This window comes from Malaclemys terrapin, chromosome 2, assembly GCF_027887155.1.
Source record: "Malaclemys terrapin pileata isolate rMalTer1 chromosome 2, rMalTer1.hap1, whole genome shotgun sequence".
In the NCBI taxonomy this organism is placed as follows: domain Eukaryota; kingdom Metazoa; phylum Chordata; order Testudines; family Emydidae; genus Malaclemys; species Malaclemys terrapin.
Window position 1 is genome coordinate 247,784,042 of NC_071506.1, and position 27,600 is coordinate 247,811,641.

Genomic DNA, 27,600 nt, shown 5'->3' on the forward strand with positions numbered 1-27,600 from the left:
CAAAAAAAAAAAAACGGGGGGGGGGGGACACGTCCATTGCAGTTCTGAATTACAGAACTAATTTAAGAACAATTGTGCTAAAGTACAATCAATTAGGCAACAAAATTTCCTTCTCTAAAGTAAATTATAAACGTGACCTGTGACAAAAACAAGCGAAGTTCGGTGGGTGTTTAATGGGGGAGGAGGGGAAAGGAACAGGATGCAACGGGCTGTGATTTAAAGCCAAGTGGCTGCTTTATTACTGTTAATATGGGACGGTTTACAATTTGGATTGGCAAGGGACAAGTGGGAAAGATAATTCATCAATTAAAAATGGTATCTAACTTAAAACTTTTACAACTCTACTCGGGGAAGGGGGTAAAACATCAACTAGAAACAGTACTAGAACTTAAAACATACGTACCGCACTCCAGACGCAACTGACCAGCAGTATGGATACCGAGTACATAATAGAGATGTGGGACATAGTTTAAAAAAAAAAATTACAAAAGAAGAGAAGAAACACATGACACGAGCCGGCAAAATCCGGAGAGACCCTGGCCGATAGGGTGATCAGTCCGTACGGCTAACACGCAGGCACTCCTCCCAATTTAGGTGCTTCTGGTTTTGTATGGGGACACTTAGCTCATATTGGTGTCGGATTGGTTCCTTGCTCCTTCACCTTCCAGGTTCCAGACTGGTGCCCTGTACGCAAAGTTAGGGACTGCACCCAGCACCTCTTTTCCCCCGGCAGGCTTGTATCTTTGCACATGGTACACTTGTGACCGACAAGCAGCCAGAACTTGAACTCCGGGCTCAGGTTTGCGACAACCTGAAAGCTCTCTGCCATCCATAGCGCTATCCTACAGTAGCTACAGATTCACTAATTTATATGTATTTGCCATAGTGCCCAGAGTCCCTATCAAATTGGATTTAAAACACACGCAAGAGGTGGTTCCTGCCCATTGTTATCAGTTGGCACTTTCCAGTAGGTGTGATGTTGGTAGTGGGCCTTGATGAGGGATTTGAAGGAAGAGACAGTAGTGGTTTTAGAGTCTAGTTCACAGAGGACATTGTATGTGCACAGGGTGGGATGGTAGAAGACACAAAGAAACTGTGGGGAGAAATAAGCGATTGAGTGGCAGAGACTGGCATCAAAGCAGAAAGGGAAGCTCAGTATAATATTAATTTGATCCATAAGTGACATTGCCGCAACACTAGGGCAAAATTCATTTAATAAGCAGTATGACTTGCGATAGGAGTTGACTGTTCCTTTGAAAATCCCAGTCTCCATTGCCTATAACATTTATTATCCATTATTCTTTAACATATAGTAAATTTAATCTTAGTAGATTAATGCAAATGTTAATATAACATATTACCAATATCTTTCTCCACATCTCCTTTCAACACCTCTCTGCTGTTATAATTTGTCAGATCTATACCTCTAAAAATACTGGTTTCTCTGAAAGAGTTAAAAAAAAATCACCCTTTGTGTGTATACTCTTATCTGGACAAAACACATTCTCAATTTTAGTTTTTAAAATATGTTCAGAACATCTGAGATCACTGAGATTTCTATGGACAAATTTGACACCTTTTCGATGTTTACTCTCCATGTAAGACTTTCCTAATATTACATTATGCAGGCTATTTACTTGTTAGCTTGTTATAGGATAGAATCATAGAACTGGAAGGGACCTTGAGAGGTCATCTAGTCCAGTCCCCTGCACTCAAGGCAGGACTAATTATCTAGACCATTCCTGACAGGTGTTTGCCTATCCTGCTCTTAAAAATCTCCAATGATTCCACAACCTCCCTAGGCAATTTAGTCCATTGCTTAATCACCCTGACAGTTAGGAAGTTTTTCCTAATGTCCAAACTAAACTTCCCTTGCTGCAATTTAAGCCCATTGCTTCTTGTCCTATCCTCAGTGGTTAAGAAAAACAATTTTTCTTCCTCCTCCTTGTAACAACCTTTTATATACTTGAAGACTGTTATCATGTCCCCTCTCAGTCTTCTCTTTTCCAGACTAAACAAATCCAGTTTTTTCAATCTTCCCTCATAGGCCATGTTTTCTAGACCTTTAATCATTTTTGTTGCTTTTCTTGGACTCTCTCCAATTTGTCCACATCCTTCCTGAAATGTGGTGCCCAGAATTAGACACTATACTCCAGTTGAGGCCTAATCAGAGTTGAGTAGAGCAGAAAAAATACTTCTTGTGTCTTGCTTACAACACTCCTGCTAATACATCCCAGAATGATGTTCGCTTTTTTTGCAACAGCGTTACACTGTTGACTTGACTCATATTTAGCTTGTGGTCCACTATGACTCCAAGATCCCTTTCTGCCGTACTCCTTCCTAGGCAGTCATTTCCCATTTTGTATGTGTGCAACTGATGGTTCCTTCCTAAATGGAGTATTTTCCTAAATGGAGCATCATAGTGATGATGCTGTAGGAAAGCACTGAAGGTAGAGGAAGCACTTAAAATTGTGAGTTCTTGTTTTCAGTTACTTATAAATTTCTGGAAAAAAATCTCTTTGGGTTGAAATTTCCGTTTGTTCTGAGCACACAGATGAATGTTTGTGGGTGTATGATATAAATCTGTTCATTCATTTGTGATTTATCAAGCTTAAAATAAAATGTACTTTAATAAAAATGTCAGATATCTTTGCATTTGAATAACTAAAAATTAGGTCTGTTTTTAAAATATTAAAATGTCTAGTGAGCACACAAGTATTTGTGCATGCTCTTGTTTGCCATTACTTTATCTTATTGAAGTGGTTTGTTTGTATTTTGCTTTTTTACTCAGGTTCAACTGGCCAGTTTCACTTTTGTTTATAGTTGATTTCACTTGCAGGTTCTCAGGAACTATCACAGTGCTGTTGTTAGCTGCTTAGATCCTATAGTGATAAGCACAGTATAAGAACCAATATAGAATAGAATTGTCTTTGTGTAGGAGAGGGTTTTCATTTAAAAACACATGCTTATCATTATTTATGGTAACATTTCTGTTCATATTAAGTTAAATCCATCCTCCTTCTCCAAAGGTTTTGGGGACCCTACTCAGGGAGTATGACTCACTCTGCATCCCCACACAGCAGGTTTGGGAGATAGGACAAGGATGAGCTTGGTAGCTCTGCCCCTATGAAGATCCATTAGTCATTGACTTCTCCTACCCCTTTCTAGTGCAGGGACCTAGGAATGACTTGGGCTACTGAAACTGGAAGATTGCAGTTTCAGCCACAGAGCACTGTAAGAAGGCAGGGAGGGTTTCTTTCGCCTTTTTTTCCAGTTCACCATCTGCACCAAGCGCAGCTGTTCAAGTTTGGTGCAGGTGAGAGTTTTGATGCTCTTTGATTTTGTTTGTTTATTTTACCACAGACTCTGTTTGGGGCCCATTCTCCATGGAGAGAGTCCCTTTAAGAAAAAATGTGAGTTTCTACAGAGGTGCCAGAAAATATTTCTACTCTGATTTCACATTTCTGACCAGAACAAAGATTTCAGTTAAAACAGAAATTCAGGTTTTCTTCAGATGTTATAAAACTGCTTACGTATTTTAATATTGTAGAGAAAATGTTGTTTTCATGTGTATTATCTATCATAATGAATATTGTTAAGCAGATACCATACATCATGCCATCTGCTGATGTTAATTAGGGAATGTTTACATAAAATGATAACTACCAAAATAATTAGCTAAATACACTCAATAATGTGGTGCCTAAAACCTGCCAAGAAGAACATGTACTAATTCCTATCCACCTCCATTGTTACCTTAAGAACAGCTCTCTCCATAGCAACTGAAAACTTTTCAAGGCAGCAATAAACTAATCCTCTCCAGCTTCCAGAGCACCATCAAGGAATTTTAAAAACATCGGACTTTCCAGCAGCTAAATACTTTTGGGGATTCAAAAGGCCACAAAGCTAGAGATACACAATCATTCATTTTTTTCTGCTGAAGGTAAGAACACGGTGTTAGAAATGGTTGTGTCCCTATAACTGTGATGCTTTTAAATGCTAACCTATTTCTAAATGTTAACTTAAAGCTAAAATAAATTTTGAAACATCAAAACCTTTCAGAGTGTGCTATCCCACGCTAACTTTTATCTGAATGCATGCCAAGTTATAACTCAGCAAAAGTTTTTAGTTTACTCTACTTTAGCAATCTGTTAGCACAGCATTTTTAAAAAGGAAATCAGATCTGTATTATTTTACAGTGAAAAGAAGCAGATGTTGCGTGTGGCTATTTAACATATGTATGTATATTTCCAAAGGCCTGCTCCTCAGTAAAGGGAGAACTCTTTAGTGGAAAACTAAAGTTAAACTCCTTTACAACTGGCATGCTCCTATATCAAGATAGATTACAGTAAGGACGGATCCTAAAGTACGTTAGGAAAGATATGTCTAGGATAGTTTGGAACACTATCTTTGCATCTAGGATTATTAAAAGTGAGAACTAGTTACTTTTGAGACATTTCTACATTTTTCAAGTTGTATGAATGACATAATTACAGCAATTTTGCAGCTCTTTCCTCTGACCATAAAGCAGCATTAATTTCCTGTTAAAATGTTTTGGGTTTGTTTTTCCCCCTGCTTTAGAGCTAATGTTAATTAATTAAGATGAAAACTACTGTAAGTCATTGCTAGGCATCAGTACTACTGAACATGTATGTCAGAATTCCTGCACAATGCTTTATTTGCTCCTCATATACAAGTACATCTACTAGCCCTTGGGAATCTGTTTCCTAATGGAGTAAAAGAGAAAGCAATTATATTTGTTCCTGTACTTACTAAAGGAGATTATAATCAAATATAGTAACATAATAGGGAAATGAAAAATGTGTATTATACTCAAAACTTTTAATGTGAAGGAAGGGCAGTCCGATTTAACCACTTACCAGTAATTCTACAGAATTTTTAAGGCCACTGTCATCTTAGTTTCCTGCTGTTTCAGGCTGTAAAGTCCCTACAAACCCCCTGTTGTTCAGAAACAGCTTGTCACTGCAAATCAGCTTAGCCAACCAATTAATAAATCCTTTCAAACATATTGCAGTCACTCTAATTAAATGGTTTTTGTTTTTCTTTACCATACAAATTCCTCAGGGTTCAACTTTAAGCTGTGAACTACGAACCACCATTCAACTCTCAACACGGACACGCACTTACAGTAAGAAGAGGAAATGTGTTTTCTGACCAAGCATCCAGCTTTTTGGGTGGCATTTTCAGCTTTCATATTTGGTGTGGTCACTGCAGAAGCACAGTCTGGGAAAGAGCACAAGCAGGAAAGCGGCTACGCTCCCGGCCAAGGCTATCTGACGGAAGTTTTACGCATTCTCTCAGCTGACAACTACACTGAGCTCCACAAGAATCACTCAAGAAAACTTATCAAAATGTTATTGGAGAGAGCTGAATGTCCACAGTGGATTTATGGGATGCAGGAGGATTGTAATCTGGTTAGTGTATCAATTAATGAAGGGTACATTTAAAAGATGAGTTCAGAAATCATTTATTCGGGTGAAGCCATCCTAATGCATATCATGGGCACACACGACATTCATTCTTTCAAACAAAAATGAACTGCTACAATTATTTAATTGCTAATGATTTATATTGCTTATTTATTTTTGTAAAGAGGGCCCCCAAGTACTTCAAGTACACCTTAAAAACTTAGATCAATTTATCTTTCACTTATTGCCAGATATTTCAGATATTTATTTTCAAACTAATGTTTTCCTCTTTACTTCTTCCTACAGTTATATTGTTAGCTTGAATTTAAAACACAAAAAGAAATTTCCATTGTAGTTAGAGATGGATGGGGAGAAATAGGAATGGTTTTGTGAAACATCATCATTCTGGTTGTTATTTTGCAAAACTCAAACCCAATCCATGGTTTGTTCAGATCCATATGCCATTTCCCCCAAGCCTGCAAGGTTTTAGGGGTGGTTTTGGAAAAAAAATGTTCTGGTCAAGATAGCTCAAGAGCAGATAAAGGATTCTGCAAATCCAGACTCTGGGATTGGAAGAATTCCAGGGTATTAAAATGTTTGGAATCACAGCTCCATGCGGGGGCTCAGTCCCCTAGTAAATTCAGACTACTGACTGGGCTATTTCTTCCCACTGGTTTGACCATGGAAGGAAAAGGGGAATAGGATGCCAGATTCAGGTACGAGGGAGACTATGCTGTGGTTGAGGGCCCAGATGGAAGGAAATGTAGATTTGGAAGATGCTCCAAGTTTGGATTGGGACCCCAGAAAATTGATGGATTCTGGCTCCAATTAAGATTAATCCAGCTTGTTCTAGGTCTGGCTTATCTCTAACAGCAGGGAATTATACAGAGAGTATTGTGGCTTCATGTCAGAATCAAGAAGCAGCAGGTGGTGAAGGCTAATGATGGGGAAAGCTGACGTTTACTGTGAAAGTAAAATGCTCCCTGTATTCAACAGGACCAATGTGTTGGAGAGGAGATTTCAGTCCTCTGCCGTAGAGTACCTACTCATTTAAATAGCCATAGTAACAAATGCTGACATTTTTCATAACTGCCCCAGGGTGAATGAGCACTGGTAAATAATGTAGGGCTCCATGCTCTCCTACAGGGGTTATTCCTGCATAGAGGAGTGGAAACTTCCTGGGAATTCTTCCATCATAGGCCAAGGTTTTCCTTGTGTTTTGTGACCTATTTATAGAAAGCACAGGGATGATGGCAAAGGAAAGATTTTCTGAACCCTTCTCACAGTTTCAGCTAGGCTAGCCTGGGCAAATAGTAAGTCCATGCAGTACAGTGGCTTTTTTATAAGCTTGAAATCCTGCAAGAGCTAACAAACACCCAAAATGGAGAAAAACTCATGACAGCAATTGTTCTTGAAACATCTGCAGTCTTTAGAATCAGAAATTAGCCCTCCTGGAAATTGGCACTGGAGCTAACTTCCCAAACAGTGGGGATAGGGAAGCCCCAGATCCCTCCTTCCCACCCACAAAACCAAAAAAAATGGATCAATCAGACTCACATTTCCCTTCTGAATCTGGGATCCCAGCCATCACAAACCATTGCTTTTTCAGATTATTTAATTTGCAAACAAGACTCCATCCTGCATTTAAATCATTGCCCTGAAGTTCTATACCTTTATTAGACCCTTTCTTTTTTCTTTACTAATTGACCCTCCAAATCCATGGCCATGTGCTTGTTGCTCCTTAAGCAGTATCTGGCATTACTCTATCTCCCAAGTGCACAAAAAAGGCATACCTTCTTCTGTATTGATGGAATCCTTACTAATAATCATTAAAAATAGGAGTTCAGTAAAAAACATTCTGCTCCCATATTCAGAAAGGGACTTGTTTGTTTTAGAAAATAAGCATTCTGAAAGTAAGGTCATGCAGGTGTTTGTGACTCTAACATGTTGATAACAGCAAAATAACTAGTGATGAATCAATCTATATTCCCCTGACACCTTCTTTAAGTACTCCCAGTGGAGGATCCTACATATTCTCCAATAACGGCAACTCTTTCAGTGCACCTGCTGCCCTCCCAGTAGCAATTTCCTTTTCAAACATCTTGCTTGCCAGCACCAACAACCTTAGTGATTTGAAGTTATCCTTACTAGACCTTGAGGTGTAATTATAGAAATCTCTGAAAAGCCTCCACCCCATATAGTATGTTTGTCTTATCACGCACTGGGTAAATTTAAAAAGATAGATTGGCTTAACATGAGGCCTTTAGGGAAATGAGCTAGAAGAGTTAAATGTATTCCTCCTAGTCCAAAACAATAATACACAAAGACAGTCATGTTAATACATGTTATCAATTCTTTGTACCCTTGGGAGATAGAGTAATGCCAGATGCTGCTTAAGGAGCATCAAGTACATGGCCATGGATTCTGAGGGTCAATTAGTAAAGGCTAGTATTGTAGATGTTGAGAGCCATATTAGACAGGAGACAAGGACCAGATCCTAATCTAATTTACTCACCAGTGTGAATGTTTAATTTGGCTATTGGCACCCACAGTGCATAACCTTTTCTAACATTCCTCTTGGTGTAGATTTAGGTTGGGAATATTTCTATTAAAATGTCTATGAAACGTCAACTCACTCACTTGCTTATAGTTGAGGGAGTATATGTAACCTGAGCTCCATAATCTGCATTTGATTCAAGTTTTTTGGGGGGTAAACATTCAAGGAATGGGTTTTGACATATACGGTGTACCAGATACACCAGTACACAATGTCTGTAGCCATAAACATAGTTTAACCCAGTAAACTAGGTTTTTTGGCTGCTTTGAATCATTGGAATGTGGCAAAATAGCTGAAGTGTGTTGGTGTGTCTTGCCTAGTGACTATGATTTAGGTGCTTTTTTCTATTTTAGAGTCATAGGTACTGGAACTAGGGGCGCTGCCGCACCCCCTGGCTTAAAGTGGTTTCCATTACATACAGGGTTTAATGGCTCTCAGTACCCCCATTATGAAAATTGTTCCAGCACCCCTGTTTATAGTCCTTATGATCTGCCAGGATAGTGGAGATCAACTCAAGTGCTCAAGATATGATTGGATTTAAACAGGAGGGAGCTATTAGCATCCTTCCAATGGGACCAGCTGATATGGCCTACAAATCACAACAGGAACAGGATATTTTCAGGAAGGGGCTTTCTGTTCTGGAACTTGCTCACCCACTTACCCTAGTCTGAGAGCACTTGCTGGTTTTCTAGGCCTATCTGCTCATAAAGCCTTTTTCCTGAGATGACATTGGAAGGGGTCTGAGTGTGAGGAGAGATGGTGCCTTATTGGCATTGAGCTATTTTGTTTTTAAAATATTATACCTGCCCTTAGGGGGGGAATTCACCCCTCTGTAGAGAGCAACACAGACCCATGCATGACTTCTGTCTCTCTTGAGTCCCATTCTGACAACTTAATTGATGCAGAGGCTTTGTGCTGACCAAATGTTCTGATAGCACAATTAATAAATATAAGATACAGGGCCAAATTCTGCTCTGTTAGCCTGTAAATGTGGAGTAACTCTAGTGTTTCCTTTGACTGGGAGATGATCTAGATTACTTCTTGCAGTTCCTTCCAGCCCTACGTTTCTATGCTTTGTATGATTCTATTACTTACACTGGGACTTTTCAACCTGTGGTTCATGATCCAAAGTTGGGTCACCAGAATGTTTCAAAGGATCATGTGGCAGCTCCTGTGGCTCTGGTCCCATGGGGCTTGCTAGGCTCAGTGCCCAGCTCCAGACATTGTGACCTCTGGGGTTGCAGTGCCAATCAGGTTTATTCCAAGTGCCCCTCCATCATGATGATGGGGGAACTGACCAGGCTCAATTTGAGTAAGTGAACAAGGTCGCAATGCTACTCAGACAGATTTGGCCCAGCTGGCTCCTCATCGGGGGCTGCAGCACCACAGGATGAAACGTCTGGAGTAGGGAGCCAAGCTGACCCCAGCCAGCCCCACAGGACCTAGCCTCTTCCAGGACTTCCCACTACCACCCCACACAGCCTATTTACTAGGTTGCAATAGGCCATCACCCTCCGCCCCACAACCCTCTGGAGCAGGACCCAACCCTGACCCTTGGCCTATTTACTGGGTCGTGACAGGCCATCAATGTTTACAAATGGATCCTGACCAACCACTGCCTCACACTGATATAACTCAGGTCCAAATTTGGATTTTTCTGGTCTTCATTCTGCAAACCCACACAAATGCAAGTGGAAGCCTTGCAACAGTTAAGGTAAGGTAAAGCACTAACTGTAGTCCTTTGAACTGAGGGCCAGAATTAATGCCTAGTGATGTCAATGGGGGTCTGTAAATGGACTACAACAGTCCCGAGTGGGAGTAAGTCTTAACTCCTTTGGGCATCTGCCCCCTTGCTCACAAGCAGGCACGGTTTATGAAAGGCAGCATGGAGAGTGATTTGTCAGCCATGCAGCAGCCCTCGTTACTGCAAGATTGGATTTCCATGTGCTTCCCTTGCTGTCCCTATTGCTCATCACATTTTACCGTATACACACCCCACTCTGCATCTGTGTAGCCTCAAGACCAATCTCTTCAACATAAAGTTGAATTCTCCTACTCTGTTCTCTAATCCTATTTTCAGTAGAATAATAGTGACATGTAATTTGAAACTAATTTCCATTTGTTTTAATTATTTGCAGTGCCTTGAACCAGATGCTTTATTATTAATAGCTGGTGGAGATTTTGAAGACCATCTCAGTGAAGAAGTATTCCAGAGAATTTCCCTCATTCTTCTCTATTATATTATTCATCAAAGAGATATCTGTTCTTCAGAGCTCAGTCTGAGTAACAAGGATTATAAATTTTACCTACACAGTATGCTCAGTTTAAGGCGTGATGAAGACTGCTATTATTTCTCAAGGAATGAAACTGAAGACATTTTGGCTGCAATAAGGCAACATTTTAAAACTCCTGAAAGCCAGGTAAACACATACCTCCAGCACTCCAAAACACTTACCAAAGATCTAAAGGCTAAAACCTAGTTCTGCCATCAAATTGCAGTCAAATAATATGGTCCCTAGGAGACCATACCCGCTTGGGACAAATAAGAGCAGCCCCTTGGCTGATCTAACCTGCGCTGGAGCTGAAGCTGGAGAAGAGAATCAAGTTTCTGTAACCAGTTCCCTGATGGTCTTTCACTGTGCTACATCCATCAGATACTGGATGTAGCAGGGAATCTGCCAAAAGATGTGGCTGTTTCTTTGACATGCCAGATACATCTGAAGCTAATCTACCTACCATAGTCAGTTCCTCCAGCAGAAAGAGTCATCCAAAGAAGACTAAACTTACGTTAGGAATGGCAAATAATGTATTCATTATATTTAGCTGTAAAGACCCTTTTAAAATCAGGAAATCCATGGCAGGTATAACTCACCTAGTATTTATTGTTATTTATCTATGTCAGTGCCTAGAATGGGGCTCCATTATGCCAGGCACTGTACAAACACAGAATGATAGACAGTCCCTGCCCCAAAATGTTTACAATCTAAATACATCTATTATCCTTACAATGTACAGTAGCCAAAACCACTTACCAGATTTTCAAAGTTAGAGACTTGTTATAATATATATATTGACCTGCTGTGAAAAGTTCATCAGCCCTTTGGATGCTACAGGATCAGACTCTGTCCTGGTCTGATGCTGACTCTCCAATTCTTCTTTTCTTTTCCATCTCACTGCTCTTTAATTTACACCACACAGTAGTAGCAGCAATCAAGGCAAATGGAAGATTGCTAGAAGCCACTAGCTATGCAGCATAAAGCAGAAGGCCTGCAATTCCTTTCACTTCATGTGCTTTGTGTAATCTTTTCCCGTCATAAATTATTCATTGACTAGTACAGTTGGTTCTAAATCTCACTGAAAGTGCCGATTTCCAGGAACTCAAACAGTATCTCGGCAGCTATAAAGAGGCATCGGTGGGTATTTGGCATGTCAACATGGAGTAACAATCCATACAGCGCTTTACAGTGTTGTCTATTTGTTTATACTGGCAGTGCACTCAGTATGTCTGTTTAGTGTCTGTGATTTCATCGTTCACAGAGAGGAGAGTGGGGAGACTCTTTGTCATAGGTAGTGAAATCATTACAGCCTATATAATGCTTTGAATCACAACATCTGTGGCTAGGAGAAAGGGTAGTGATCCAGGGGAAGAAAACCATTTTGGTCAGTTTTTAAATGTTATGATTGTTTAAAACTTGTTTCCTTCTCACCATAGCAACTAATATATTCAATTTGGTAGGAAAGAAAAGTCTTCAGCTTGTATGGAGATATATTGGCAGTGAATTTGACATTAGAAATACTTGCGTTTCTTCCTGGTGCACAGCGGCGTCCTGGTTCGGGATTGGGGCTCCTAGGTGCTACGATGATACAAACAAATGATAATAATAATAATAATTAATCATTAATAATAATACATGAATAATTAACCAGCTAGCCATTAGCCAAGGCGGGGTTACATGTGTATGTGTCTTTGGCTGCTGTCTATGTAAAATGGACACACCACTCAGAATGGTGCGCTTATGAGGCTGCAGCACATTTAAGGCAAAATGAAAAACTGGCCTTAAAGGTCTCTCATTCACAGCTGGACATGAAGACCTGAGCTTCATGCACAAAAATGCTCACACATTTACAGAACTATGTCTGTGCACATCTTTACTGCAATGACACATGCAATTACTAGGATATTTTGATAGCTAAGTACACTTTTACTCATGCAACTGTGATAATTACATGTGCAGCTGAACTAAATGGACATGGAAACATAGGCACACAAGTAGACACTGGAAATCAATTTCTTAAAATTGATCTCATACATTTCTTCCTTCTTCATCTTCTTCTTTGATTACAGTAACTTAGAGGTCCCAGGCCAAGATCAGGGCCTCACTGTGCAAGGCACCATATACATATGCTGTAAGAAACAGTCTCTGCCCCCAAGAGACTGCAGTGTAACTAGATAAAAGAAACAAAATGTCAGAGAAAGTGAATGTTATCACCCCCATTCTACAGATGGGGAGCTGAAACACAAAGGTATTCGGGGTATTGCCCAAGGCTATACCTGAAAGCTGTGGCAGAGCTGGGAATTAAATCTAGATCTGCAGTGTTGCAGTCCAGTGCCTTAACCACAACATCCACTTCTCTTCTTCCTCTTCTGCCACTTTTTGGGATTGTACTGGCTACACTCTAGGCAGCAAAAATCTTGAAGAAAAAAATTAAGCAGAAATTGCATGAAAACAAAAATAAATAAAAATAACTTAAAGTAGCTAATTGAATGTGGTGTTTTTAACTGTTGCCTCAAGTTCCTTCCCTTCCTTCCCAAACTGGCTTCCTCCCCATTACATGACTGAAACTGATCTCATGTTGGTCTCTAACCACCTCTTCATAGCATAATCTCAGGTCCTGCATTCCATTCTCATTCCCTTTGAGTCTCTTCTGCTTTTCATGCTGTTGATTATACACTCTGTCCTAACAATCTATCCACCCTGAGCTTCTGCAATACTGTGTTCTCTTGCTTCTTTTCCTGCCTATCTGATGATTTACACTAATGTGACCAAGAACTGCTTAACTAAATTTTTATTCTGTTTGCAGTGTGTTGATGTAACCGTTCTGGAGAAAGAAGCTGCCATATTGGACAGTGCCGGTGCTGATGAAAATACACTTCCTCGCCTGGCTGCTACAATCATTACTTTGGCTCTCCAAGGAGTCTGCCTTGGGAGAGCAAGTTTACCCACCCCAGAATTCTTTATAAAATATATTTTCAGTTCTCTAAACAGCACTAATGAACTCCAAGTAACAGGTAGGGCTCTGTATTTCAGGTTTGCCTTTTGTGTCAGTACATTTTAGGTACTTCTGAAATCAGGGTTTGAATCACTATTTCATCATTTGTATTTGATAGGTAGAACTCTTCTAAATGTAAAAAGAAGGCTGGGAGACAAGCTCCTTCTTTATTTTGAAAATCATTTTGGGCACTATAAAATAAATAATAATAATCATATATAAAGTGACCTCAGTTTGCCTTCGACAGCCATTTTCTGGAGATTGTATCAGTAGATGTAGACTGGGACACGGGGAGCTTCTCAGGGCAGATGAAGTTTGTTCACCCTGTCTTGACTGGATGATTTCTGATCTTTACTCATAGCTCCTTTATGTATTATTTTTCCCTACCCACTTTCTGAAGTCACCACCCTCCAGTGAGACTGGGACATGTAAAGTCCATTTGGTATAGAAATTCCACTTCAGTTCTAAAAGATCTTTTGCCAGATGCAACTCAACTTAACTACAAATAAGTAGGCCCATGATTTTTCTAACTGCGCCTAAAATTAAATAATCTAAACAAGTAGCCTCATTTTCAACAGTGTTTCACATCCATCTCCCATTACGTTCACTGGGGAGCTGCAGGATGCTCAGCCCCTTTGAAAATCAAACCACTTATTTAAGTGCCTACCAGGGCTTTAGGAACTTAACTTTAGGCCCCCACTTTTCCTTGTTTGTGGTTCATTGACTAATGGTAGCTCTTTACAAGGATCTCAAAGTGCTTGAAAACATTAATTAATCTGTGTGATGTACCAGTGAGCTAAGTAAGAATTAATATCCCTATGATGTGTATATTGAGTCACAAGGGGCCAAGCGATCCCAGGTATGGTAACACAAAAAACAAGCTGCGTGCATAAAAGAATTCAAGCATCTTGACTCTTAGACCTGTTCTCTAATTCATAGATCACACTCACTCCCATGAACCCTGGTTATGTAACAAACACTTTCCCTTAAAAAATGTCAGTGTAGAACTCATAAAATAATTGACTCATGACAATGAACAGAGCCAGTTAGAATGCAGAGAGGCACTGTGCTATTTAAGTAGCTATCAAGAGTGAAATCCAGATCGGGGCCAAGGATGTCAATCACAAAACTCCTGTTGACTTCAATGGAGTCAAAATTTCAACCACAGAATCCAGAGGATATATTTAACCAGATTGGAACAGTGCCAGCATATTTTAAACCAAAACTCATTGGCATTCCTCTTTTAAATATATTTACATTTCAAATATAAACTGGAGAAAAGGGCTAGAATTGGCAGCATATAGGAAAAAATGAAAATAAAGTTGATTACAGTGACAACTTTTAGAAAGAAGCTTTAGCTGACTTCAAAAGTATTTTTGCTCAAGAGAAAGGAAGTAAATAGAAATCTTAGCATACATTTTTCTTTAGGAAAAAGTTCTAAATTTCTTTTTTCAAGCACTGATGGGGACAATTGTTCTAAATAACAATTTTCAGAGTAGCAGCCGTGTTAGTCTGTATCCACACAAAGAACAGGAGTACTTATGGCACCTTAGAGACTAACAAATTTATTAGAGCATAAGCTTCGGATGCATCTGAAGAAGTGGGCAGTAGCCCACGAAAGCTTATGCTCTAATAAATTTGTTAGTCTCTAAGGTGCCACAAGTACTCCTGTTCTTTTTGCTAAATAACAATGAAAGTTATAAAACAGGGGTCGGCCACCTCTGGCACGCGGCTCGCCAGGGTAAGCATCCAGGCGGGCTGGGCCAGTTTGTTTACCTGGCACATCCGCAGGTTCAGCGACCGTGGCTCCCACTGTCCGCGGTTCGCCACTCCAAGCCAATGGTGGAGGCAGGAAGCAGCGCGGGCCAAGGGATGTGCTGGCCACGGCTTCCCACCACCCCCATTGGCCTGGAGCAGCGAACCGCGGCCAGTGGGAACCACAATTGGACGTAGCAGGCAAACAAACTGGCCCGGGTTGCCAGGTTGCTTACCCTGGCGAGCCGTGTGCCAGAGGTTGCCGACCTCTGTCATAAAACCAAGTATTGCCATCATGTGGAAACATTCTTAACATCTGTTTGGTAGTGTGTAGCGGGGCAGTAACCCCGCTCCTGCCCTGAAGGGCTTAAACAGCCCTGGGAGAGGACTGTGGTAGGGGAAAACCTGGGCTGATTGGGGAAGTAGCCACAGCTGGGCCATGCCCCAATCAGGCTGCAGCTGGCCCTTATAAGAGGGCAGTGGACCAGGGAGCAGTCAGTCTCTCGCTGCTTTCAGAGAGAGATGGGTGCCTAGAGTAAGACAGGGCTGGGGAAAGGCCAGAGGGGCTAGGGAGCTCCAGGCTGGCAACTCCCCAGGCTGCAGGGCCTTGTCCAAGGCCCCATAGAGGTACTGGGTTGCAGAGAAAGGCAGGAGGTCCAAAACCCCCTTGCCTGTGATGAGTGGCTTATACTGCAGTCTGCCCCAGGGAGCAGTGGCTAGTTGGTGACTGGCAGTAGCCTACGACTGAGGCGAGGTGGGGATAGGGGGTGGAGGTTCCCCGGGGAGGGGAGAACCTAAGAGTGAGGGGTTACTGTCAGGAGCAGCACCCCAGATAGCAGGGCACTGGAGTCCAGGGAGGGATGCGGGGGCCAACCAGCAGCGGGACACCGGCCTGCCAAGGGCACTCTGGAGGCTGGAGAGCTAATTCCCTGAGATGACCAGCAGGAGGCGCTGCCGGGGTGAGTCCCGCACCGCTACATAATTAAATACCCTATCTAAAATTAATTGGTGGGCTCAGCCCAGTTCTTAATGGACAAAGTCTCCATTTCACAAAAATCACCACAATGACCCTAATTCTGCAAGTTATTCCATGTTGGCCCATGGCATCCATCCACATACAATAATTTGCAGGATCATGGACACTATTTATCAGTACCTTGTTGATGATTTCAGCAGAGCTATCAATGATTATATGGCCACAAAGGGTGAACTGCCTTCTTATCTCTTAGAGATCGTCAAGAGGAAAACATTAATGTGGCAATGTGGAGAAGTAACTGCTTACTGTATAGGTGACTTCATACTCTAGAGCTGTCAAGATGGGATCTTCACATTTACTAGAGAAAAAAAGTTATTTAAAAAATATTGTTAAATAAATCCTCAGTGCTGATTTTCAATAAATATTACAGCACTGGGGAAGTTCAGAAGACTGGAAGAAAGCTAATGTTGTGCCAATTTTTTAAAAGGGTAAATGGAATGACCCAGATAATTACAGGCCTGTCAGCAAGACCTGGGCAAGATAATGGCGCAGCTAATATGGGACGCAATTGATAACAAATTAAAGGAGTGTAATGTAATTAATGCATATTAGCGTAGGTTTATGAAAAATAGATTCTGTCAAACTAACTTGATATCTTTTTTGATGAGATTACAAGTTTGGTTGATTCCTTACAGAACTCTTAGTATTTTATTTTGAGTTGGTACCACACAACATTTTTTAATAAAAAAATAAAATGTATGTTAGGCAATATTTTGATTGGACCAACTTCTGTTGGTAAGAGACAAACTTTCAAGCTTACACAGAGCTCTTCTTCAGGTCTGGGAACCCGTACTCAGAGTGTCACAGCTAAATACAAGGTGGAACAGATGGTTTAGCATAACATATTTCAAGGGACCAGTCAAGGTGAAGTGGCCCGTTAACACCCCTCCAGTCATAGGGTAGAAAGAAAGGGAGGGGGGGGAAGGCAGCTCGGGGGATGGGATGGGGGCTACAAAAATAAACGAGCGTTTCCAAGCTCATCATTAGAAGCAAGCTCCCCAAAGACCCAGAGACACCACCTTAAAGCTGCACCAGACCCTGCCAGAATTACATATGCAAAATCTGTAGACATATTTCCACTGCCATGATGATCAACACCCCCAACAACACACTTTCAAGATCCATGGCTCCTACACATGCCTATCATATATGGTGTACCTCATCCAGTGTGCTAAATGCCTCAATAACAACTATTTGGTCAAACCAGACAATCATATGCTCTTGAATGAACTCACATAGTAAAATAATAAAAGACAAAAACTCCATCTCACCTGTGGGTGAACACTTTTCACAAAACATTCACTCTATATCTGACCTCTCAGTCCTCAATCTTGAAGGAACTCTGCATAAAACTTCAAATGATGAGCCTGGGAGTGTTGATTCATAACTTTGCTAGCCACTAAAAATCATGGAGTGAATAGAGCCACTGGATTTATGGCTTATTACAACAGTGTATAACCCACTAACAGCCCCCCTGCCCTGCTTCCCAAGCTGCCTCCCTCTTTCCTCCATCTTGACAGATCTTCACATTGAATGGTCCCTTGAAATATGTGGTAACTGCTTACGCTAAACAATCTGTTCCACCTTGTATTAGGTGTGACACTTTGAGTACATTTCCCAGATCTGAAGAAGAGCTCCGCGTCAGCTTGACAGCTTGTTTCTCTCACCAACAGAAGTTGGTACAATCAAAGATATTACCTCACTTACCTTGTCTTTCTAATATCCTGGGACCAACATGCCTGCAACAACAATGCATGCATAAAATTTACATGGCACACAACAAATGGATTAAAAACTGGCTAAATGATAGGTCTCAAAATGTAATTGTAAATGGGGAATCATCATCAAGCAGATGTGTTTCCAATGCGGATCCACAGGAACTGATTCTTGGCACTACACTATTTAATATTTTTATCAATGACCTGGAAGAAAACACAAAATTGTCACTGACAAAGAGTGCAAATGACACAAAAATTGAGATTGTGGTAAAAATCACTCATTCAGAGCCATCTGGATTGCTAGGTAATCTGGGCACAAGCAAACAATATGTGTTTTAATATGGCTAAATAAATGTAAATGTATATATCTGGGAACAAAGAATGTATGCCCTATTTACAGAATGGTGGACTCTATCCTGGAAGCAGTGACTCTGAAAAAGATTTGAGCTGAACACAAACTCCCACTGTGATGCTGTGGCCAAAGAGGCTAACGTGACTCTGGTATATTCAAACAGGGGAATCTTGAATAGGAGCAGAGCTATTATATTATCTCTGTATTTGGCACTGATGCAACCACTACTGTAAAACTGTGTCCAGTTCTGGTACCACAATTCAAAAAGGACGTTAATTAATTGAAGAGGGTTCAGAGAAGAACTACAACAATAATTAAAGGGTTGAAAAATATGCCTCACAGTGATAGACTCAAAGAGCTCAATCTATTTATTTTAACAAAGAGAAGGTTAAGGGGTGACTTGATTGCAGTCTGAAAGTATCTACATTGGGAACAAATATTTAATAATGGGCTCTTCAATCTGGCATAGGAAAGTATAACATGATCGAATGGTTGGAAGTTGAAGCTAGATAAATTCAGACTGGAAATAAGGTGTACATTTTTGACAGTGAGGGTAATTAACCATTGGAACAATTCAGCAAGTGTCATGTTGGACGCTCCATCACTGACCATTTCGAAATCAAGATTGGTTTTTTTTTCTAAAAGATACACTCTAGGAATTTTGGAGGGAAAGTTCTATGGCCTGTGTTATACAGGAGCTCCAACTAGATGATCACAATGGTCCCTTCTGGCCTTGGAATCTATGAATAAGCTATATTTTGACATTTTGAACAATTGCTATTTCATCTTTCTCTTTAATTTGTGTTTATAATGAGGTAACAACACGTTTTCTAATAAATTCCTAGAAATAGACCAACTCCTAAGCATGCTGAGGGATGGAAAGACCTGCAACGCAAATGGACAAATGTACAGCCACAAAGAAAGACGTCATGGCATGACAATCAGAGATGTTGGATATTTAAATATTCCACTCACATCAAGACAAAAGAATGGGGAATATATAAGTGGTTATCATGAAGATAATGAAAACACAGCTGATTGGGATCAGGTTAATTTATTATTTACTATTCTTACCAACAGTTGGAATCGGATGTCAATTACAGAAGTTCAGGTTGGTTTGCAAATATATAGTACAAAGAATAAATCACTTCAACAGGTAACATTTATGAATTTTGTGAATTTCTAAAAGTCATATATATATATATATATATATATGACTGGCCTTTGTGCTTTAGACTCCAGTCAAAGCAGCCAGGACATATCTGATGACTTAGGCTTTTCTTCTTCTTCTTTGTAACCCAGACCTGAGGTATGGTTGCAGTCTTCTCCCTTTTCTCCTCTGGGGTTCCCGTGTTCACCTATAAGTCCACCGGGTGCCTCTACCCAAGGAAACCCCTCCTAGTGCAAAGAACACAGAGGGCCTGTTTGTTGGGAAAATTCCAACACCCAACTCACACAGAGCCATGTTAGTCACAGCACAATAAAATAAAATAGCTATCACAAATTCCACAATAATAAAACAGTAACTGGGGCTTTGTTAGGTATGGGTAACTCAAGTGAGAGGAAAATGGAAAAGAGGAGTAGGATAATAAAAGATAAAAACAACAGTACATAAACTCTACCACCTTAATGTTTTTTGGACAATTTATTTAGGAAGTTTTAACAAGTTTATAAATCTTTGATATGTAAATATCAGAAACAAAATATCCCTCCTAACATTTACAGCCAATAAAAACCGTACTGTGCTCCCTCCTAGCACCTGCTTAGGCAAATAGTTTAGGCTCAGTCTTTTGGTGGGCAGTACAGTGCTGAAATCGGTGGCCGGCTTAAAATGCAATATCGAATTAAATAAAGTCTTCATGTCAAGGATGGTAAGATTGTTCTTGTGGCTCTCTGGTCCAGATTCAAATGTGCAGTTAGACAGACTCTTGGTAGTTTGGCCCTGACTCTCCTCAGCCTTTTGGGTTTCTGGTCTCTACAGAGATGACACTAATCAGTGTCCCAGAAATCCCAAAGTCTTTCCTTGGGAGGAATGTGGAGGGTCAAAGGGTCCTCCCGGGCTGTGTAGCTCCTTTCCCTACTACACTGTCTCCAAACAATACCAAAAGTAATATTTCCATACTGAGCCCTTTGTCTCTGATTGGTTCTCACAGTGTTCCTTTTCAGTTCTGTCTCTGGCCTGGACCCCAGGCAATCTGGGAAATGGAGTCTGAGCCTCTGTAGCCATTGTTGCTGTAATATAGCTGCAAATCCCCTATAGGCTTAATGTGGTATTTCAGGAGTAGCTCTTCCAAAGGGGTTACATTTTTTAATAATACATTTTAAGATGATTCAAAGCTTGGTGGTTTTACTATCTTGAGTGGATAAAAGATGTACATTTGGCTTTCATTTACTGTTCATTTTATGATATGAAGATGACACAATTGCCTTCGGAGTCAATGCCATCCTGACAGTTGTTTAGCTGAATGATTTTATTTTTTTATTTTGAATTCATATCCCATCAGTATAATTATTTTCATTCTGCTGGACCTCAAAGGAGAGTCATGCCAATCAGCCAAGTAGATGTTTAAATCAAATGTGGCCCCAAAATAACTTAAATGAAGGACATAGGACAGTAGTGATGCCAGGAATACAAGGAATATAATTCCCCTGGGCAGAAGGCCAATTTACAAAACTGAGCACTTTTTAGAACTTTTTTGAACTTTTGGACTTACAAGACTGTCCTTGAATCAAAGGCCATGCATTATTCCAGGCATGGCAGTCAAGCTGAGAGCCAAAATATTTTTGTATAGCCTTTTAAAGGTTATAAAGATACATTTGGAGAGAAGAGATTTGCCATCCTTTTCTGATATCTAGCTTCTATTTTTCATTCCATTTTTCTTCTTACTAACTATTTACATTTTCCTTGACAGATCGTTCCTTTAGAAGAATTTGTATTTGAATGTTATTGCTAATTTTATCTTCTGTTTTCCACACGTCCCTAAGATAGCCATTGTATTCCATTAGCAACAGATGCTGTTACGTGTAAGAAATGGACTGGTTTCTTGCTTGCTTCTGCCAGTTCAGTTAAGGGCTGTAATTTAGTTTTTCAGATATTAGCTTCATATTTTGATATATAATGCCAGAAAAGTAGGTCACTGCAGTCTTTTTAAAAATCAGCTTTGTCTTCAATGATTTTTAAAGTGCATATAAAACTTAAGTAAATAGTAAGATGAACTAATAAGAGCTATAAAATGTAGTCACTTAAAACTATGTAACTCATGTCTGTCTATATGTTAATGTATGGCTTCTCATTAAAGAAATCTATGTGAGGGGAAAGGAAAGTCATGCATCTATCTGGTGTTTCATAAGAAAATGATAAGCTCTATTTATCTTTTTCTGTATTATTCCCCTCAAAGACAGTATAGATTTCTTTCATTAATAACAAAGGCCCTTATCTTTTCGTCCTCATGTTAAAAGGCACAGAGAAGCCAGGGTTTATGGTAGAAGATGCAAAGGTTCTAGTCACCTACATTCATTTGGAAGGGATATAAACCCTCGTGCTTCAGGGCTTAAGACAACTTCTAATAAATGGGAGTTAATAAAAATGTCCCCATAGACAGGTTACGCCGGAACTGCCTGCTGCAAGGTTTCTTGTACCTTCCTCTAAAGTAGCTGGTGCTGATCACTGTCAGAGTCACCATACTAAACTAGATAGACCTCTGTTCACAGTGGGGCAGTTCCTGTATTCTCCTGGTGGCAGGGCCACCTATGCTCATAGAAGACAAGGATCTTCAGGACTCATTGATTGATTGATAGTCCTTTATTCACTCAAACTGTTACTAAAGTCCAAAGAGAATGTTGCCTTGGTAAGGGATGAGCAAGGACAGAAGGATTTCTCCCATTATTTGTATTACTGAAGAATAACTAGAACCTTCTTTCATTTACATGGTAATTTTCTTCCTAAAAGAAGCCAAATAGTTTTATAAGTTTAACTTATAAATTGTAATTAATAAAACTTATATATGGGGTCATTTCATCATTAGTGATATGCAGCCACCTTTGGGGTGAAAAGAACAAGCATTTAACAATGCACAGCAATGGGGACGAGAAATGAAGAGTACCTTTACTCTCTTCAATTCAGGGTGTATATATGTAGTCAGAATATAATTTCTTGAGCTGGAATTTTGCCAAGATAATGGAATTAGCAACCATGTTCTTATGAAAAGTATCATGCGAACTTTAATAAGTACAAATGATCAGGACCTCCATTTAATATCTCATCTGACCAATGGTGCTGGGGGACTGGTTCAGTTCTTCTGCAAAATAAAGAGTGACATCAGCTAAGTAACATTTCTGCAGCATCTAATTCCCTCCCTGCCACACACATACACAAAGTACTGACTCGGGCAGCAATATGGAAATCCATGTTGTACCTGAATTGATCCTTATTACTGTCATGTAATGAATGAGGATTAGAATGCAAAATCTTTAGTCATTGTATTAAAACATGCCCCTAAAAATAAATCTTAATACCAAAACTAGATTATCTCACTAATACTTGCCGGAGGTAAAAACAACAGGGCATTTTCTAAAAGTAGTAGTAAACTCTATGCAATGCTTAGTATATCTATGTTATGATTCAACTAGTAAAACTTTATAGCTTTAATTATCTCTATGTGTTATGAAGGGCACATATATGCAGCACAAATACAGACTTCATTGCAATACTACCGCAAACTCTGGCTGCTAACTTCCAAACTTTGTTCCAAACATGCAAGTAGAAAGCCATGATGTAATGGGTGTGGTTTAATTAGGTTGCAATTTTACTCACGTAACCTATCTGGAAGTACCCAGCTATAAATCATACAGTGGGCAGGTCATCGTTCCGGCCTCACTTGTTTCTACCTATCTGGGAGAGCTGCCATCAGCTCTCCCCCTTCCCAATTTGTCTCAGCCCGTTGCTGGGATCCTGCTGCCCTCCCCTCATATGAGGATAAAGGGAGGCGGGGGGGGGGGAAAGAGGGGACTATCTCCCTACTGTACCAGATGTTAGGAGCCCACACCCTTTTTCCAGCTTCTAAGTAAGGCTTTATAACTTCCATTAGCCCGATATGTAGGGTGACCAGACAGCAATTGTGAAAAATCAGGACAGGGGGTGGGGGGTAATAGGAGCCTATATAAGAAAAAGACCCCAAAATCAGGACTGTCTCAATAAAATCTGGCCATCTGGTCACCCTACCTATATGTTAAGAAGTACACAGACACATAGCACACATATAGACCTCACTGCAAATATCCGGCCTGCTAACTTCCTAACTTCTACTGACTCGTAAAGGGTCAGCAGGTGCCATCTTTGAATACTCAATAGCAGCAAATGCCAGCTGCTGTTAATAGTTTTAGCACTAAAAATAGTCTTGATTGAGAAACATGCTATACACATATTTAGATATAATAATGGGCCAGACCCTCAGGTGATGCAAACTGGCTTCAGTGGAAACTACACTGGCTCACAGCAGCTGAGGATCTGGCCATTGAAATGTGGAAGTGAAGATGATGTATAAGGTTTTCATCAATAAACAAAAAATTCATTATCTTTTATTTTAAAAGATGTAACCAGGAAGCAGAAATGGAAAATGCGACTTTTCTTTGGATCCACTTTTCATTTTTTTTTAAAGTTCATGATTCCATGTCATTTAAAAAGTCCTGCAAATCCGCATTTAACCTGATCATCAGACTCAGTTAATGGTATCTATATTTAGTAACCACATATCCTTTCCCACATAGGCTTGCTTCTCTGCCAGTGAGCTTGTGAAGATATTTTTACAAAACAGTCCTTCGTCCATTTCTAAGGAACATTTCAAGCAAATCAGCCCAGCGATCATTCAGCAACTACTGAGCTGTTCTTGTCAGCTTACAGAATCCAAGCAAACAAAGCTGCCACCAACAACTCTGGAAAGTGAGTTATGTTGCCATTGTGCAGTATTGCATTGTGCTAATTCAGCTGAAGGGTTGCAGGAGTTTAGCTTTCTGGAGCTTTTGTATTCATTAGTAACTAAAAAACAAAACACCCAGATGTTTATACACCAAAGAATTTCATGGTGTGCATGCTACACAGTACTATACAATGAGAAGTTCAGGGATCCAGCTCCCAGTAACTATTTCACTCTCTTATCCAAAGAACTCTCATTTGGGCTGATTTTTCTTCCTTCTTAGATGCTTGTCAGAGATACAGACAGTAAGTATAATGGCTATGGTGCTATAAGAGGCCCTCCCAGTAGTAGAGACGGGAGCCTACTTTGCCCCTGTTTCTCCAGTTTTACACTGGTATAACTTTATTGGTTTCAAGTGGGATGCTCTGGCATAAAACTGGAGTAACACAATGATGAATCAGGCCTTGATGCTGTAACATCTGTTATTTTATACCATGATATGCTGAATTAGTGGTGTTAAGATGCTCTCCAGAAAGTAAATGTGTATGAAAAGTGCAGATTTTCACTTTGTGAAATTTTAACAGCAAAAGTAAAGGTTTTTGAGAGATGTTGTTGTGAAAATAAAAAATAGCAGCTTTTCAAGATCATCTACTGTCCTGTGCCAAGCAAAAATGAGCTCTAGGCTTTGTACACCTTAGTCTGTAGAAAGAAACCAGTTAGAAAAATTTCTCAGGGCACATATCAATCCATTCAGTGCCTATGTCTATTGTATTGTGCCTTACTCACCTGGTAGCTTGCCAGATCCATTGGGGGGCTAATAAATGTTCCCCATGCATCCTTCCAGCCAGTCATCTGTCTGGGATAGAGCTTTAACTCCCTGGACTACAATTGTTGGTCAAGATGGTCAAGGATGCAACCCCATGCTGTGGGTGTCCCTAAAGCTTTCATTGCCAGAAACTGGGACTGTATGGCAGGGGATACATCACTCGATAATGGCCCTGTTCTGTTCATTCCCTCGAAGCACCTGGCACTGGCTGCTGTCGGAAGACAGGATACTGGCCTAGACGGATCGCTGGTCTGACCCAGTATGGCCATTCTTAGGTTCTTAAACTGAATTAATTAGGCTGCTGCTGGGAATGGACTGAACCACAGTTCCACATTGTACATTTGTACTATCAGTGTGCATTGATTAAACAACATGGTAGATCATTGGCTGGAAGGAGGTTTGTAGACATCCCACTAGTACTCAAAGGAGACAGGAACCTACAAAGTAGCAAGAGGTACTGAGACTCCCCAAAAAGAGTTATTTATTTTCTTCAAGCTCCTGTTACTATAGTGTCTCACACTCTTTCAAGTATTCATCCTCAAAACATCTCGATGAGGTAGTGAAGTACTATTATCCACATTTTACAGCTGGGATACCAAGGCACAGAGGGGCTAACTGACTTTCTAAGGCCACACAGGAAGTCTTTCGCACAGCTGGGAATTGAACAACAGTCTTTTACAGCTCAGGCAAGCATCTGAACCACCAGATCATCCTTCCTCCTCTAATGGTGATCTCTTTGGAGTGAAAGAGACCATGTGTGAGAGATGAAGGCCTTTATGAGCACATAGGTCTCTTTTCAGGATTAAGGCCTAAATTTGAGGAGTCTCCCAAAAGAGAAGACAGGCAAATGGCCTGATGTAAGACAAAAGTAGCCTAATGACCTGAACCTAGGACTGGGAGTTTCATTCCCAGATTTTCAGTTAGTTGCTGGTTGGTCTTGGGTAAGTCACTGAGGCCTAAGTTTTCAAAAGTGTCTGCTAATGTAGGGTGCCTTAGTGTTTGGGTATTTAACTGGCGTTACCTAGGATCCGATGTTCTGAGGTGCTGAGCACTCTCCGCTCCTGGTGTGTGGAAAAAAAACTTGATGCACCCAAATTAGTGGACGCTTTTGAATATTTTGTCTTTAATTTCTTTGTGTCTGTTCCCCATCATGTGACTTACCTACCTCACAAGGGTGAAGGGTGTGGTATGGATTAGTTAGTTCATGTTGTACAGCAGCTTGAAAATGTAAGCGCATACATGTGAGTAACCTCCCAATCACTCTATTGAATTAGGAAAAAGAGGTTATCACTCCTGATTGCATCCCTAAAGGAAGTGTGTCCACACCGCACAACAAATACAATTTGGAACAGTAGGCATGGTGTGTTCACAGGAGGCCGACGACCTGTCTATTAAGAGCATATTTATCTCTTTAAGGCATGAGATCCAGTGGATTGGGCTTTTTTACCTGCAGGTCCTTGGCCAATGAATGCTTTGCAGACCTTGAACCCCCTCTTCCTTCTGTTATGCTGTCTGTCCCTTAAATATAGCAAGAGAATGTGGTACAACTCAAGAATTTCCTTCCTGTTTATTCACACAGTTCAGAATAAAGGGCCTCAAGTAATTAGACACTGAATTGTTAAAGCTGGACTCGGTTTTATTTTGATTCCTTTTCCGCAGAGTATGGCTACAGCACTGTTGCTGTTTTACTTATTACTATTGGATCTATGTTTGGTACAACCCTCATTTTCTTCAGTTCCTGTCAAGAAATCTATACACTCATTTTACAGCTGTTTGTGGGTTTAGCTGTTGGGACGCTCTCTGGAGATGCTCTGCTACATCTTATTCCACAGGTAACACGCCAGTTTGTATTTTCAAAATGAAGTGTTCCTATATATATAAAGAAATGCGTACCTAGTGAAGCTGCATTCCTTTGATTCTCCCACAACACTGATTGACAGGAGCTCAGGTGCTCTCATCTTTTTTTAAAAATAAAGCTGTCCATGAGATCTGAGAACCAGAGGGCCAGCACTCTAGTTATACTAGGAGCTGTGTAAAATCAGAAAGAGATTTCAGGTTGGGAAATAAAGAAGCAGAAGCCAAAGAATTATGAATGCTGAAGAAACTCAGGTACTGTTTTAATACATAAGTACTCAGTGATTAAAAGAAATGGCAGGGGTGTGGGGGGGAGTATATGATAAACAGGTAAGACAGGGCTAGCCCTAGGTTTGTGTGGGGCTCTGTGTGAAGCCAGTGGGTAAGGTCTCAGACATGCTTTAGTAACCCACTCAACTGGGCTAGGGAACAATCAGGAGCAGGCTGGTAGATAGTTGGCTTGTGGTCACTTGTCAGTGGTAGGTGCCAGCGACTTTTCTCAGCGGGTGGAGTCAGGGAGGCTGGACTGTCAGGCCTCCCTCCTCCCGTCCCGGGTTTGTTGGAATGGAGTTCTGTAGCACAGAACCCATAGAAAATACAGGGCCTTGTGCAAGCTGCACACTCCACACATGCTTAAGACAGGTCATGTAAGGAGAACTGATTCAGGAGAATGCTGTTAAATGTTTTCCCTGAGCATCAGCAGCCCCACACCCAAGTTGTTCTAAAATTCCAGGGGCTTTCAGAGACATATAGTTCTGCTGTCATGAACTGCAATAAAAACACCTCAGTGGGAGGATTTTCTTTTAAATTCAAATATATATTTTACATACATGACAATGTAAAAGAAAAGACAAGCCTTTGATTAGTTATTCATTTGGTTTTGCTGCTTT

The 27,600-nt window shown here is 40.5% G+C and overlaps 1 protein-coding gene across 2 annotated transcripts in view; it reads left to right on the top strand.

The window, feature by feature from the left end:
* The first annotated feature begins 3,898 nt into the window (after positions 1–3,898).
* SLC39A12 (solute carrier family 39 member 12) overlaps positions 3,899–27,600 on the top strand; it is a 38,280-nt gene continuing 14,578 nt past the window's right edge. For both annotated transcript variants that reach the window (XM_054018612.1, XM_054018613.1), the window contains exons 1-7: positions 3,899–3,943; positions 5,086–5,435; positions 10,125–10,406; positions 13,069–13,276; positions 18,964–19,166; positions 23,885–24,056; positions 26,516–26,688. In XM_054018612.1, coding sequence (XP_053874587.1) covers positions 5,163–5,435; positions 10,125–10,406; positions 13,069–13,276; positions 18,964–19,166; positions 23,885–24,056; positions 26,516–26,688 — 1,311 coding nt within the window. In that variant the 5' untranslated portion in view covers positions 3,899–3,943; positions 5,086–5,162. The remainder of the gene's footprint in view (positions 3,944–5,085; positions 5,436–10,124; positions 10,407–13,068; positions 13,277–18,963; positions 19,167–23,884; positions 24,057–26,515; positions 26,689–27,600) is intronic.